Genomic DNA, 17,311 nt, shown 5'->3' with positions numbered 1-17,311 from the left:
AAGAGGGATGAACCATGGTTAGTGCCTACTTGCTTTTAGGAATCACATTTCAATTACACATCAAAACATTAAGACAACAGTTACAAAGCTAAGTCCTGTTCCCTCTCTGGATAGGGTGAGGAACGATGTACCTCAGACATTCACACTTACCATCACTCTCTGCCCTGACTAGCAGGGACATGCCCTTCAGCCTCTCCACGTAGCAAGAGGACACATGCCCTGTGCCTCGATCATCCCACTGGCGGTCCTCATTTAGCGTGTAAACCTTCACCCTCCGCCGGGTGTCCGTCATCCTGCCGCCTGCCACACCACAGCCACCACTCTGGCTTGCAATTGCTGGAGGAGCAGGAGGCTGGTCGGGGGCTAGGCCCCCCTCAAAAGGAGGGGCGCAGGACAAGCTCACACGGGCACTCCTAGCGAGCTCTTCTTACTCTTCTTCAGTGCTCCAACAGAATCCTCATTATCGAGGGTAACAGGATTGGGGAGTGCAGAGGAAGAGGGGGAACAAGAAAAGAGGTGCAGATGTGAAAAGGGAGCTGCTCCAGGCACAGTCAGGCGCTGCACAAAAGGCGAGTAAGCCTACACAGGGGTGAGCTGTAGAGAGAGAGGTTCTTGGAGGGTAAAGGGCAGGCAGGAGAGGCGGTGAAGAAGGGATCCTGGAAGAGAAGTGGATCCACGAGAGTGGAAGCAGCGATGGATAGCAGATGGCACGGATGGCGACGGTCAGCCAGGCCGGGGTGACAGGAGCAGGCGACCCTAGAGGCCGGGGCCCTGGCGAGGGAAGCAGGCGGGAGGCTGGCAAGGCCCGAGTGAAGCAGGCGAGCAAAGGCAGGCGTGAGAGGGGCGCTCGCCCCGGCCTGGAGCGCGGTTCTATTGTGCAGCAGCTGCCCAGGCCCGAAGCCCCTCACTCGCCGTCCGCTAGCGCAGGGCTTCGAGGAGCCGCCCTCCTTCCCGCTGGGCCGCCCGGGGCCTACGGGCACTGCTGTCCCAAGGCGGGATAAAGCGAGCGGGCTCAGCGCCCCGTCTCTCCCATGGGTTCCCGTCACAGGCGACGGCTTCACTCCCAGCCCGACTCCGCCGCCATATTCTTCTTCCTCCTCCTCCTCCTCCTCCCGGTGCTGCGGCGGCGCTCAGTCCCAGCTCCTCAGCCCGCTCTGCGACGTTGCTCCGCTCCAGGCACGCAGCAGCCCGGCCGGCAGAGAAGCACTCTGCCCTGCGGAGGGGGCGACCGGCGACGGTACGGTGGGGCGCAGCCCGTCCAGCCTTACTCCTACCCGCTCCTTCTCCGCCTCAGTCACTGCGTGGCCGCCATCTTGGTTTCACCTCTCACTAGAGGCGCGGGGTCTCCCAGCCAGCGGCGGCACGGGCCGCCCGCCAGCATTTAAAGGGCCAGCTGCCCCGCGGGGACAGCGAGCTCGGGGCGCGCTTCGCGCCCGCGGAGGGGTACGCGGCGCCGGGCCCCACGCGCTGTCGGCAGCCCCACCGCCAACTACACCGCCCCCACGCAGCGCCCTGCCCTGCCGGGAGCGCTCTCCGACCGGCGCCGGCGGGACACGCGTGGGGCCCTGGCGGGGCTGCTACCGCGGGCCCAGGGAGCGGAGCGGCGGCGCGGGGTGCGCAAGGCCAGCGGGCGCCGCGCCCGGCCGCAGCTCTTCCCGCGCCGTGTTGCTGGCGGCGCGGCCGAGCCGGCAGCCCCGCGTCTGCGCAGGGGGAATCGCGCGGCCTCGGGTTCCACCGCAGAGGAGACCTCAGGGAGCCGATCCCGCTCCTCTGTTCCCTGGGGCGCACCTGGAGCCAGTTTTCGGGGTGCCTTTGCTTGACGAGCTCAACTAGACCGGTCCTCTCGCAAAAGGGCTTTTTTTTTTTCTTTCTTGCTATTTTTTTTCCTGTCACACATCGCTGGGTGATCCAAAAGTTAAACAGCTTCTGTTTGAGCGGCTGTTGGATCTCCATAGACAGAGATAGGATCTAACAATTGCAATAACAAACAGAAGCTGTCGAGTCTCGGCTTTTTGCCACTGCTGCCAACATCTGAACATATGTTTGACAGATTTCCCTAAAATATGCAAAAACAGTAGCGCATGTGGGACCCCACAGACAAGCCACTGCATGAGTCCATTTCAGAGTATATTGTAGATATGCTGCATAGAGGAGCATATTTAGATACTTACTTTTATACTTTGAAACACACATTGATGTTCATCTATCAAAGTGAGTTATTCTGTGACTAGTTTAAGCCAAACCACAAATTACATGCTTTTACCCCAGAAATAATTATGTGTCTTGATGAAGCCTACAGTCAAGCACTTGTTTCCTTTCTCCATTTTCTGTTTCCCCCGTGAAAAAGAGTGTCCAGCTCCAAAACTGGTACCCAGCTTCCTGATGTGCTCAGATTAAGCCATTTGGCCATTGCTGGCCTGGCTCTGGTGCCTAATGACTGGTTAAAAATACAAGTGCTTTCAAGAGTATTGTTTGGGTGCTGAAGGTACGTTGTGCTTGGCTGTTCTTAGTACAGTGCTCTTGGCTAATGCAACAAAAGCTTTGGAAAGGTTCAGTTGTCTGAGAACTGCAGACTGTGGGCTCTGAAAAGGGAAACCATCACACAGCATGTGCACAGAAATGTGCTCTTTGCCTTCATTTGGCAACCTGTGCAGCCCTCGAGAGGATATGCCTGGGAAGGTCCTGTGCCAGAATTTCTCTTAGGCAGTTCTGGAGGTGGATTCTTATGACTTCAAAAAAAGATTGATGTCACTTAGAGAAATCTCCATGGGACTGTTGCAGTCATTTACAATTTACAAATTGTACCCTCTTGTGGCCATTAGATTAAGTATAGACCACTGCTCACTGCAGGAGTTTTTGTGAATTGAAAACAAGACACTCAATCAGATTTCAGTTTGCATAGTTTGCTTTATGAAAATTTTGGGTTTGGCTTCCTTTAATTTGCCTTCTGTTACTTTGATATCAGTCTGAGCAATGCTCAGCCCAATAGTAGTGCCCACTTGTCAGGTTTTATTCCAATTCAGATTATATTTGGCGAGGGTTTTCTTCAAATGTTTCCACTCCAGTAATTCCAGTGAGGGCAACTTCCCGTGCTAGAAAGCAGGTGTAAAAGAATAAACCACTCAGTTTCTTTTTCTTAGTTATGAGTTAGAAGGCAAAAGTGTGTGAGGTCACACCTCAATTCCTGCTCACCATTTCCAGAGGTTTGATGGACTATGTCCAGAAGGAAATATCTTCAGAGATTGTGAGAGGCCATTCTTAACTGAGTTAAAAGGTTAGGCTTCCTGTAAATAGGAAAGGACCTTACCCTGGCAGAGGTTTTGGCCCACCAGGAATTGAGTGATAAATGAGGAAATGGAGTATTTAATACAGTTTTAAACTTCTCATATTCATAGGAAAGTAACTTTAAGAGGCTCAATGTAATAGGAATAAACCTGAAATGGATTTACTAGTGAGAGCCTCCTGCACAACAGTCAAGAAAAGAACAAGATAACTTTCAATATCTGCTCATAATTTTGGGAAAGAAAATTACACTGTTATTATATATAACATGTATCTTGGAGCTATGCACTAAAGCATTATTAGAGTTATTAAAAATTCTAGCTAATGATTTTCTGGGGAAAAAAACCCACAACAAAACAAAGTATTAGGGAAACTAAGAACTTCTGTGATAAAGATAATTGCTAGAATGAAAATCGGTGCTTACCTGAGTATTTAGCTATGGTTACATTCGGTATGGGCAAACCAGGTTACAATCCATTCTATATACACACAGAAAGGCACTGACTATGTCTTCATGTTCCCAGGACATATGTTTTGACTTGTTCACAAAAATGCCATGGAAAATGAATGACCGAGGGAAAAGAAAAAAATATATAGAGAACCTTTATCAAAGTAGGAAGAGTCTGTAAAAAAGACAACATATATAAGGAAGTCAGAGTATTGTGATCAAGAAAGAGGGGAGAGCTAGAAAAATACATTTCTAGTATAGTAGCGAAGTGAACACAGATGTGGGGAACCATGGTCAGCTAAGGATGGCCTGGTTGTGCTCTGTCTGTAACCTCCTAAGTGAGACCATTCAGATACAGACAAATACAAGGTCACACCTATGGAAAGAAATAGTAAGGCAGCTCTGCAAGAAGCTAGGCTGCACAGGAAATAAGCAACCCTACATAAACTGCTTATATCATGCTGTATCTATAAGGTCTAATACCTTTGGGGTATAATGTAAGCTAGCAAGATGTGGAAGAATGTAACATCAGGACTAAAAGTAGGTTTAATGTCATGTTCTATAAGATCATGAGGTTTTAGTAAATTGAAAAGGGTCAGGATGGATCTCTTCAAAGAACTTTGTATTTTTGCGGCTCCATTTGTTACACTTCAACGTCTTGGATTCCCGCAGCAGGCTCTCTTATTCCCGTAGCATGCTCTCTTATTCCTGCAGCATGCTGTCTTATTCCTGCAGCATGCTCTCTTTTGCAGCATAGCCTATGAATCATATCTCAGATGCCGCTGCTCAGTTTTCACATTCTGCCGTAGATCCCCTAGAAGCAGTAGCCCTGTTCTTGTACCTGAACCGCACACCAGAACTTGTGTAGATTAGCAGTTAAAATTCTGTGACTCTTCCTCTTGCATAATGTGCATGTGAAACCCCTCAACAGAAATGTCATCTCTTTCAACTCATATCATCATCTTAATTTTCACAGTGCTGGAAAGACTCTAGTGTTCCAAGCAGAGCTTCCTTTCAGGAATTTTGTGCATAGCTATGCAAAGGCTGTGTTTGTTTTGAATTCCTGTATGCCTCCCTGGAAATGCTACACTCTAAGTATGTAGGCCTCATCATCAAAGAGAAAAGCACTTTCAAAGCACTGCTGAAGCTATTGGATGCAGAGAATGTGTTTGAGCCATTTTTTTATCTGGTAGTGAGAATTCCCCTTTTTCTGAGAGAGGAACTCTGAATTAGCCTGGCTGTGCCTATGCAAACTGTGTTTCTATTTCTACAGTTATTGTTGTACCTGTTGACTGTAAACCTTTTTTATTAAGATGTTAGAGTACTGTTTTCTTCTTCTTCTATGGCAGAATTCCTATTGCTAGCTTTTGTTTCCATTTATCCGTTTATTTTTACAAAAATTCAGATACTTTATCTGTAACTCAGACTGCAATAGACTTCTCTTAGACCTGTAAAGTTGGTGGTCTTTTGAGAAGATGATGGATAGAGAGGGAAGTATGAGATCCATATCATAATCTTGTTTCCAAGAAGCTTTGAAAATCAGCCAGAAATCCAGAAGAGAAAAAACTACCCTCATTTTCCTGTTATGTATCTGCTTAATCACCTAAAAAATTACTACCAGTACAATATTTTTATTGAAGTAAATTTCTTATCCTCAGCGCATCCTGAGGTGAGTGTAGGAACTGTTAAAGCTGCTTCCAATTTGTGTAAATAAAAATTATATAAGTGGATTTGGAGCAAAAATGGAGAAAGACCAGAAGGAGAGGAGAAAGGACATTGCCAGAGCAAGACAGTGACACATGGATACAAACAAATACTTGTCCATACACACACACACACACACAGAGCATCTCAGTAGGTTGATTCTTTAATTAGAGCAGTAATCTGGGATGACTGGACTGGACCTGTGTAAATTTAGGATCAGGTTCCTGGACAAAAGCTAGGAGAAACTAACAATACTCCTGTACGTAATAAAACGTAGTAAATGTAAAAAAAAGTTCTGGAAAAAAAGGAGGAAGATGAGTTTCCTGAAGGAAGCTTATTAGAATCAGCCATTTTACTAACAGCAACTCAAATATAGGATTTTTTTTTTCAGTTTTAAAAGTTATGAGTCACTTCAGTGTTCATGACAGTGATGGCTTTAAAATTGCAACTAATTTGAGGCTCGCCCAGAGCAGGAACAATTCTGGTACAAGTTGCAATTAGCTAATATGAATAGCAGGCAGATTAGGAGCATATCCGACTACAAGAGAGATTACTAATTATCTATGTTGTCTCCTGTAAGTTCAATTTTGCATATGAAGTTATAGAAGTGGGACTGAGAACCTGACACCCAGGCTCTATAGTCTGTGAATGAGCTCTGCATTTAAGAAGGAAAATGTGCACTGTCCTTGGATTGCATCTCCTCTCTAGATAAAGATGAAGCTATGTAGGCCAAATGCAAAATTGGAGTTTTTGCTCTTCTTGTCACCTAGAAATAACAACGTCAAGTGTTTTAGAATGGGCATGTCTCGATAGTCACATTGAAATTCTCCTGATCCTACACTCTCAGCCTAGTCTCCTGATTTTCTGTATGTGTTGTCTCTTTTCTGGCTCATGCCAGAGAGCGGATGTGGCAGGCATCTGTAACATGTCAGCAAGGGTCCTTCAATGTCTTCTGCAATACAAGAACTGAGGAGCAAGCAGTCCAGTAGGTGGGTGGGATGGTCAAAACAAAAGGTCTTTTTTCATACCTTGTTGAAGAAACTAAAAGAGTGCTCTGCTGCAAGGTGATGTGGATGCTTAGGTCCAATGTACTAATCCAACATACTAATCTACTGCCAGACGCTCTTGCAGACAGTATGGATAGCTTCAAAGCAGAGCTCTTAAGTCAGAGACTTTCTGTGACTAATGAGCAAAGGCATTAGAGGCATGTGGGGATTATCAGCGGATGTGCAGGAGGAAGAAGGCTGGGAATGGTGTGAGTGAGGTCTGCAGCAGGGTGGTGCAAAGGGGTACGGCAGCTTTCACACCCCAATGCGTTAAAGTGTGGTGTGACTGCAGTTGCACGTGCTGCAGGGCCCTCAGGCCTCTGCTCTCTGACTGGCCAATGTATGCCAACAGTGCTAAATAAACAGGACTAACAAATAGTCCTAAATAAATATAACTAAGAGCACACCTGGACATTGCTACCAAAGACAGTATAAGTGCTCAGCATTTCATTAATCATCACTGCAGCTTGGCACTATATAGACATTACTTACTAGATATTGAATATTCACTGACAATTGTCTAAACTAATTAAGATGCAGTATACACTTACGAGGTTTGCAGCTTGCATTGGTGACAGGAGCTGAGAAAATAGACCTGAAAGAATGTATAATCTGTAAGAATATATCTCAGTTCTATCTATTTATTTGTGTTTAACATTGACTAAAGTGGTATGTTAAGAAGAGAAATTCTTCTCATTTTCTGAAAAGTTCTGCATTAAAACGCTCTTGTAAATGTATACTTTCTGGAGATTTCAAAAACTATTTGGGAACGGTAACTCAAATTCTAATGGATTACTTATGTAGAAATAAACATTTCAGAAGTTTAGCAGTATATTATCAAATCAGGAGCTACTTTTAACATAAAGCATCTGTAAAAGACTGTATAAACATGCAGGGAAAGAAAGAATTTATCTTTTGTATCTTCCTGTACATAGTTTGAAAGCATTGCTCCTCCACTTAGGCTGAAGTAGCAGTTGCAGTATTTGAAATTTGTACTGGGGATCCTTTGTTGTTCCCCTGAATTTATGTTTCTTTGTTCTTTATGATTCCATAATGATTTTGCCTCAGAGAAGTTGCAAAGATCATACCCACAAATAATAAAATTGCTAATATCCAAATAAAATAGTTTTCAGAAAAGGTCACAGTATCATCAAAACTGCAAAGTTATGAGGTGGAAGAAGGATGGTCAACACAGGAAAGCAATTTCAGTGATGGAATATAAAAAAAGATACTTTTACATAGCAGGTATTGATTGTGTTATAGCAACACGATATTTTGTAAATAAAAAACTGACCTAGAATTAGTTTCCTTAGTTCCTTATCCTACCTTTTTTGTGGTTTTTTTTGACTACAGGTATTTTGGGCTAAGGGCTGTATCTACATCTGTGATTTTATAAAAGATTGTTTCAAGAAGCCCCAAACCCCAGTATGGATCTTTGTTTGCTATTGTTTTCCAGCTGAAAACCAAAGATCATGATAATGACTTTTAAAAAGCACTTTCTGGCAATAAACATAATCTTATTAAATAATATACACTGAGGAAATTCCTCTGTGTGTGAACCTCTGTGGGGTCACAGGCCAGCAGTACCTTTTATTGGAAACTTCTCTGCAGGCAGGCAGAGGGCTGGAGGATGATTGGGAGTTTTTGTGCAATCCTTGTGCTAATTGTCTCCCATCAGAGATGCTCACTATGAGTAGTTAAGTCAGGCATGACAGGCTCCAGGGATGAAGGGGTTCAAGATCTCTGTGTAACTGAGATCATAGTCTAGATGGAGTTTGAATTTGACCAAAGTGGATTAATTTACCATGTTGAGAAAGCTATAACATGATGTTCATGGGATTCTGCAACTGTTCGACAGAAGACTCGAGGTTGGATTTGCGTGAGTGAAGCTTTTGATGTAACTAATTTGTTTTTCATATGAAACGGTACAGTTATCTTAACACTCAATTATAGTGGACGGTGACCCCGAGTGACAGATTACAGTTTCTTTATGGTATCTGAAATTCATCACACAGGTGATAATGGAAAAGTCTAGGAATAGCTGATAATTCAAAATGGCAAGGTCCAGATCCATTTTAAAGGAAATCATCATCACCATTGTGGATTCTTTGCTTTGCAAAAAGAAAAACAAGTAACCAAAATGTAAGCTTGGCTGAGCAGAACTGTCCCACACCATTCTGTCAATTCCACAACAATTGCTGAATTCTGAAAATAAAATCAAGCAAAAGTAAGGCTAGGAAGGAACATCTATGCTGCTCTTGGAAGCAATCAACCAAGATTTGATTAAGAACCTTCAGTTGACTAACAATTTTGTCTTATGCTGGATATGTTTTGGATTCTGGTGCTCGCTAAAGGTCTGCTATCAAACAGACCAAAAGCTGGGTCAATATTTTCTTTACATACTTTTTTTGCTCTTGATAAGTAAGAATTATTTCCTTATGAGATTGAAATAAATGTGCAGTTTCCTAGTTTGAGCAGTAGGGCCACATTCCACTGCAGGATGTATCATCATCACAGCCCAGCTCCAAACGGTTGATGTGAGCCCAGACTGTAATTCCAGTAGGTAGTGCATTAGAAGACAGCTTCCATAGAGCCATTTAGGGAGTTCAAAATCGAATAGCTTAACTCAGTTCTATCAAATAAGACATACTTATTCTTTTAAAATCGGTATGTCAATATAATTCTGCAGATTAATAAGTCATATTTCTCAGGCAAAAAATCTAGGTGACAGCATATAAACTGGTTAGTTAAAAAAAGCAAGACTTTTAACAAGATGTCCAAGGCGATTTATTGCAAAGATTCATACTCAAAAGCCTCATCAAAAGTTTCCTTCAGTGTCTCTGGTACTACTATCTTAAAAGATTACATAATGCATTAAATAGAAATCCCAATTTATCCCATCTAGATATGGGCACAAAATAAGTGTTGCTCAAAAGATAATTCATATAAAAACTGCCCCAGTTTATAACTTTAAATTATAAAACTTACAGATACATTTATGAACATAGGTTCTAGTTATATATGGTAGTCTGGAGTATTTTTACTGAATAGTCCTGTCTTTTTAACATTCCTAGTACTTCATTGATACCTGTAGAATCTTTTTATAAACACTTAAAAATACTCAATTTTTTATTTTCCCCAGCTGTATAAAATGCACCTAATGTAGTTTTTGGTTTCACAAACATATAGGGAAAATAATTAATTTCTTTTTTTTGTTGTTCTCACTTTTCCCGTAAGTGATTCCTATGAGGCACTGAGCACTGTGTCCTGTTGGGTGACAGGTTACATTTACCACTGACAGAGGCATTTGGGATTTTGCTGCTGACTCTGAGAGATTGTCCAAATATATGAAGTGAAGCTCCACCAGAAAGAATAAAATTCCAGCCTGTAAAGCAGGGTCTGTACCTTAGTCATCATTCCTAGGTCCAGCTCATTCTGACTGACCACTGGCAGCAATGAACAATCTTGAGACCCATTACAAAACAAGCCCAAATTCCTTGCAGGCAGCTGTAGGAGCTGTTCATACTGACCGAGACATTTCAGTAGCCATGGACTTGTATCTTTGGCTCAGCAGCTGGCTCGTGATGCTGTGAAAGCTGTGTGGGGTCATGTTATAGGGAGTTCAGTACTGGAATGTAAACTGGATGAGCAATCCAACACCCCACTCATTCGGTGAACATAATATATAAACAGCAGCAGGAGATGTCAGATGCATTCTTTGCATTTTTGCAGCAGTGCATGGAAAATCTGTGGGCCTGATGATTTCCTCACTTTCACTTGCTGCCTATTAGACTTCTGGGGTTTTCCTATTTTTATTAGCCTCCATAAGTATTTGGAGTTCGCAATTTTCAAGACATTCTCTAGTATTTAAAATATGTGGTACCACAGCCATCCAAATTAGTGTACATGTATGGGGACAACAGAATTGACAGCTGCCAAAAGGTGTCTGTCAAGGTCCCCTGCAACTGGTGACACTGACACCCTAGAGATCTGATCACCTAAATACCTTAAAGTGTTTTGCAAGCATGAGGGAATTCTGGGGCAACTAGATATAAAGGAAAACAAGACAAATTCCAATCTGTACAGCTGCAGTCTTGATCCTGTCCTCCTTTCCCATGTGCTTCTCACTTCTCGTAATCCCAAATCATTCGGATTATGATATATGCTTTGCTGTTACCTTTTATATATCACATGGATCCGCATTAAGTCCCTTCCCTGACCTTCTCACCTAGAAAAGCATGAATCCCATCATGCTCATCTCCCTCCTTCACTCATGCAGCTGTCCTCTTTCTACGTATAAAGCATTTCTCCTGAATCCTTTCAGCACACCCAAATCATTTGTGCTTACATTATCTTCTGAGCTGCCGTTCTGTTCACATGCATCACTAGTGTGAAATCTCTGCTTTACTATATACCCTGCTATAGGAATAATTTCTACACTTGCAAGGTCCTACACAACTTGATTCCCTCCTCAAGCCAAATACATTCTCAGTGGTTTTTTACTACTCTTCTCCTTCCTGTCTTCCACTGCCTTGAAAGCCTTCCCTTAACGATCAGCATGTATCAGCCTCTGGTTTATCCCACGTGTAGCACCCTTTCATCGTGTTGCAAATGCTGTTCTCAGTTTTTCCAGGAAGTGACTTTTTTGGGGGATTCCTACACATAGCCTTGTCATTTAGCTTAGTCATGTAAGTATGAGAAGTGACAATGGGAAAAAGATTCCTGGTAATACTGAAAAAAAAGATGTATAGAGAATCCACCATGACTTCAAACTAGTGTGAAGGCACGGACACAAGAAAAGTAACAGTAGGAGGGAAAAGGGTGCTTTTCTTAAATACTCAGATTTCTGGCTTCTGTTGTTATTCAGTGACCTTTGAAGATCATGATTCTTGGTTTCACTGAAATTACTGGGTTTGCCATGGACTCATTGGGGTCAAAAGTGTTCTACAATTTCAATTGATCCTTAGATTTGATTTCCCAGCCTATCCTTTGGGTCACTTCAGTAACCATGAAAAAATAAGGGAATTACAAATTTCTAATAGACCCGAAACACTTCAATTGGAAATGGATTGGACAGGTTATAACTGGATAATTAAGTTGTATATTGTTATATGGCTACATTTCAAGGGAAAACTGCTCCAGTTATTTCAGGCATTAATTAAGCCTTTCAAGCCTTGGAGGTGGTTTAGAATGTCTCCTTTATAGTCCAATGTGAGCACAAGTTTCCTTTTTCAGCTCTTACTCTAATACTAGTTGTGTGTCTAATCAGCTACCAGAATTTAGCTTAGAGACAATAATGTTCATAGTTCTGCTTTATTTCTTACCTTTTCTCTACAGTCTGAGAAACTGAAAGTGAAGGCATTTTCTCAGCCAAGGTACAGTTACATTCAGTTCAAGATGGCTTGTTAGCACACTTTTTATACAATTCAGAATCTGTGGAAAGGCCATGAAAACTGATTCTAGCTCAGTTTCTTGACTAAATGCTGAATAAATGACTTTAAGGAAGTTATGAGTAAACCAATGCAACCATCCCTATGTAAATGATTTAAAAATAATGAAATTTGCTACAAGTCAAATATCAGCAGATACCAAACTAAAAATAATAAAGAAATAATTCTAATCAGGAAAAATATTGAAATCTTAGGATTTTTCAAAGAAGCCAATATTAAAAAAAAAGCATTTCAGATTTACAAAATGCTTCTGTTAAGACTAAAATTTCATCTGTACTTTATTGTTCCCAGTAATATTACAACATCCAAAAATTCCAACCTTTGAAAATTTCAGTAATTTTCTATCAAAATGCTGTATTCTTTGTATTGATGAGACATGATTTTCCAGCAGAAAATTGTTCCATTACGGAGGAAAAATGCACTATGTTTGAAAAGACACTTTGGAAGCCAAGAAGACCAGCACCAAATGGATCCGACTTCCCCTGCCCAAACCAAGGAGGAGAAGGGAAGGCAAACCACTGTGCCATCCTCCTACTATTCATTGCTTGAGAGAATACCACTATATGCATGGGCCTTTCCCTTCAGTAGAATGGAAGCAGAAGAAAGGCAAACTAGGGCCAAAGGCATAAGCAGTGAGTCCAGAGCCTACTGGTACTAAGGGAGCTATTTGGGGAGGATGATCTTGGGGAAGCTCCTCTGCTGCCCCTGAGAATTTCTGGCCCAGGAAACTGCTTGCTGTACTTATGGCTAAAGCCAGTCCTGCCTGAATGACCCAGCTGTTAAACTGAGATATCCTTTAGTCAGTCCCAGCTTATCCCATTGACAAGTCTATTTCTTTAGACTTGCAATATGGTGACAAGCCATCTAATGGGCCTTTCCCTTTCCTGAGACACACAAAACCTGAACCTGTGCTTTAGTTGTTAGGACATGTCTATAAATAGGAGATCTTTAGAGTTTAGAAACCTTTTGTAGTGTAGGCAAAAGCCAGGAACACAGAGAGGAAAGTATGAGTTAAAAAAACACCCTGTGATTGCATCCTACATGACATTTTCACAGAGGAACCACAAAACTTCTACTATTTTTTATATGGTGTCAACTCTGTGTTAATTTTTTAGGTTTATTAACACATAAAATAAAGGTCTGATTAAAGTCTCAATTTCACAATCTTGATTAAAATGCTTTTTTTAAATCTCCATATGTCTTACAATTTCAAAATGATCATGACTGGCACACTATGCCAGTTGTTCTAATAGCAGTGTTTTGGGAGGGAAAGAGCTAGACTTACAGGCATCCTCTCCAGTCTTTCTATTTTAACTCATGACATCAGCACCTCTGCCAGTAGTGATGAGAATAGATTTGAAGTGGAAACTCTGGCACGGGTGCTTTCCTCATTAATGACTATCATTTAAACATTTACATCAAAGTTACCTGATTTTATATTTGATTTCCTCTTCTGTCACACTGTCTGTCCTCTTTGTTAATGTAACATTCATAATTTTACATCATCACATCTTTTAAGAGCCTGATATAAAAATATGTATCCTTCAGTAGTGTGTAACCAACAGGTCTTAATTGAAAGAAAATAGGGTGCAGTAAGCACACCACTGAGTTGTCCTGTCTCTACAGTCTGCTTTTTGAAATACTGATTATTAAAGTATGTTGTAGAAAAACAAAGAACACTGTGTAGAAAATAAATGAGGGTAAAATAATTCAGTTTAAGATACATTCAGTAACCATTACATTATTAGAAAATACTTACTTTTGAATACTTTCTAAAATTTCTTGTTCTTTGTTTGTTGAGATCTGCATTATAAATGTTTCCACCTCTGTTCAGATACAGGTCTGTAGTTTACCTGCATAAATATGCACCATCATTTATTGTGCGGCAACGATGATAAAAAGTATCCCTAATGTCAGCATAATACAGCAGAACAAACACTATGATATTAAATGTCAAAGCATACAAAATAAAGCAAGTCTATATAAAATATTTTTGTTCCCAGAAGGTCCTTCAGAGAAAACTATTTTTTTTTTTAGCCATGGCGTCAGCAGTGCCAATTGAGGCAACAGGTGTTTGTTACTCATGAATTATGTGATTGAATATATGGCCATAATTTCTTGACGGGGTCCTTCAGATTTAGAATTTTCAGGTGATTTCTCACCTCTGCCCAACATTGCTCAGAAACCATGTTCAGAGGAAATCAGATGCTTTCAGACCTCTGTGACAGAACCCTAGGGATCTTTAGCTTATATGTTATTATTTCTTCAGGTTTGTCTTAAGTTTAAATCAAAGAACTGAACATAGTATGTATCTTATCTAGGTAACAAAATCAGAAATACAGCTCTAAAATGAGATAGAAGTTCTGTTAATCATTTGCATTTTAACCACAGTATTATAATCATTTCAACTCAAGACCATGCATTCCACAAAATGAAACAAAAACTTGTTGGCAAAAGAAGTCTTCAGCCATTTAAACAGGAGATGTTGATGAAATTACAATGAAATGGTAGTTTTCTAATAGTAGTACAGCAAACGGCATGATAATTGGGAAGTGTGCAGTTTCTTGCCTCCAGCTATCTCAGTTCAGATCTTTCACGGCAGAACTTGGGGATCCCAAGGGAAGTTTCTTTTTTTTCCCCCAAAACACTGTACTGAAAATGCAAGCCCTGAGAGGTCATAGGGTTACATGGAAAGTAGCGATTTCATTTATTCAGCCTGAATAACTAAAGGCATATTTTAGCATACATTAAAAATGGACTCATTTTATGCACTTGTTCAATCTAGTGTCTGATTCTGCATATTGATTTTTTTCTGCACAAAGCATTCTCACTATAGAAATAGGCTGTTGCTGACAACTTCTTCAGATAAACATGCACATGGGTATAGGTATGCTTTGGTTCTTTTGCAAAAATCAATGTGCAAGATGGCAAGTTGTTCCTTTTCTATACCAACTCCTAGGCACCGTATCATGGCTGCTTAGCTTTCTTACCATCAGTTCTTTCAAGAGAGGAAAATTATTTTAATTGTTTGGATCTTTCTGTAGCCACAGTTCAAAAACTAGAACTGGAGAAATTTAGTGAATTTATTTCCCACATATGCTGCCATTCTTCAGTGTTGCAGTATATCCTACTGTATCACGAGTACATGATGCTTCTGGAGTACTCACAGCTATTGTAGATCTACCCTATAGGTAGTTATGTTGTGAAAATAGTACTCCCAAAATAAAGATAGCCATTTAAAAGGATGTAGAAAGTAACGTTTGCACTGGCAGATGTATCTTCATTGCAGAGTTTGCTCCTGCTGCCTACTAACAAGGGTTTAAAGGAACTGATTTAAATTTGTTTATCTTGAAGCCACTCATTTCAAAACCATCTTTCTCCCTTTGTAATGCTCCTACAGTAATGATTGTAATACCGTTTAATTGATGCCTCTTTTTGTTAGGAATAGCCTCATAGCAGAATGTGCTTCGTGAATGTCTGAAGAATTCATAGCTCTACTTCTAACGTAACAAAGCCTAATTTTGTTAGTTTTCAGTGTATGTGGCAATGCCATACTTCTACCAGAGTACCTGGGAGATGCAGTTGCCAACTATGCATTGGTAAAACTGACAACAGAAATGATGTGAACGAGTACAGAACAAGCAGATCACAGCCACACACGATTGGCGGTGATGTTATTTATGGGCTTGTGTATTTTTAGCTACTGGCAATGCCTGCCACAGTAGAGAGGGGTGGTAGACACAAACAGAAAGAATACTTTGAAAAGGCTGTTATTTTTATACTGAACTTCTCATATTACTTAACTGATGTTGCCTCAGCATAACAACTGAACACAGTCAAAGAAAAAGTGTCTGTCACAACACTCTAAGAACTGCCACACTGGTCAGGTCCATTTTAGCGTTCTGTTTGGTGACCAAGTATGAATGGATATATCTTCCCTATATTTGTCTAATCTCTTTTAAAACTTACCTGTATTTTTGATTTCCAAAGCATCCTCTAGCAATGACTTCAGAAATTCAATTATACAATGTGTAAAAAAAGTGTTTTGTTTCAAGTTAGTGTCTAGCTTTTCCACTTCTGAAAAACAACAAATCATGATCTTTAAGTCACTGATTTTACGTTCTATCCATGTTTAATCATCTCTTTTTCCAGGAAGGAATGCGCTATTCAGTTTATCTTGTAAAGAGCCTGTTAGGTGTTTCTCATCACACTACTACTTAATCATTCTGTCTCATCTCATGCCACTACATTGGTCTTTGAGATTAATGACCAGAAGCGTATGTATCTGAGATTTAAAATTGGTACAATAACATCATGATGTTTTCCTGTTTTGTTCTTTGTTCATTTCATAAGGAAATAATTATTCAGTTTGTCTTTTCTTGCCACAAAACATGGAGCTGCTTATCCAAATAACTCCTAAGTCCCTTCATGAGTAGTAACAGCTAAGAGCTCTCTGTATTTTTCTTTCAAGTGCAATTGTTTGAATTTGTTAACCCCACATTATATGAGATGCTACTCAGCATCAGTTCAACTTTCTTCAACTCTTTGCTGTCTGCTTTACTTGTGACTTTGCTGCACAACTTTTTATCTTCTGCACACTTCTCCGCTTCAGTACACATCTTTTCATTATCATTTCTGAGTAGCTTCTACAGCAGTATCTGAATCTCTGTAAATCCAGCGGGACTCCTCTGGGTATTTTCTTTATTATTTGTGAAAAATGGTCATTTATTTGGATCTCGCATCCAGTTGCTAGCCCAAGGGTGATGTTGTTCCTGTTCCATGGCAGTTCAGCTTCTCTGAAAGCTTTTAGTAAGATATCTTTCTAAAAAAAGCATTTTACATATCGAAATACACAAGAATCAATATCTCAGCCTCACGATTGCTACATTTGCTACCAGTTTCCTTTCTCAAAATCCATGTTGATTCTTCCCTCATACTTTAATTTATTCAAATTTTGACTACTTTTATATTTCAATATTTTCAACCAGTTTGCCACCCGTGAAAGTCAGACTTTGTGGTTGTAGTTCCTCAGATCATGCCTGAAGTACTTTAAAAAAAATATTGCCTATCATATTCTGCTCTCCTGACTGGTTGAACTGATAGGTTACAAATCATAATATTCAAGTGAGGCATTTCTTGATTACAATTCTTAAATGACCATTCTGGAAGTCATTTATTATTTCTTTAACTGATTTGTTCTTTAGCTTTTCTATTGGCGTGTCAGTGTTAGAGAGTTCTCAGACGACTACTTTCCAGTTTTTAAATTCTCGCATTACACATCTAAGATTTCCCTGCTATATCAAGGTAGTTCCAAGAAGACATTCTTATAAAGATAGATCTCACCCACTGCCTACAGTTTCATCTCCTTCAATCTTTCTGAA

The 17,311-nt window shown here is 40.7% G+C and overlaps 1 protein-coding gene across 1 annotated transcript in view; it reads right to left on the bottom strand.

Annotated features, from left to right (window-relative positions):
* PPP4R3A (protein phosphatase 4 regulatory subunit 3A) overlaps positions 1 to 1,563 on the bottom strand; it is a 45,083-nt gene extending 43,520 nt beyond the window's left edge. The window contains exon 1 of the mRNA XM_061997826.1: positions 151 to 1,563. Within this exon, the coding sequence (XP_061853810.1) occupies positions 151 to 292 (142 nt within the window). The 5' untranslated portion in view covers positions 293 to 1,563. The remainder of the gene's footprint in view (positions 1 to 150) is intronic.
* Between the last annotated feature and the right edge of the window lie 15,748 nt (positions 1,564 to 17,311).

This window comes from Colius striatus, chromosome 6, assembly GCF_028858725.1.
Source record: "Colius striatus isolate bColStr4 chromosome 6, bColStr4.1.hap1, whole genome shotgun sequence".
NCBI classification, from domain to species: domain Eukaryota; kingdom Metazoa; phylum Chordata; class Aves; order Coliiformes; family Coliidae; genus Colius; species Colius striatus.
Note: the sequence above shows the minus strand (reverse complement) of the source record. Positions and strands in the feature narration are given on the sequence as shown.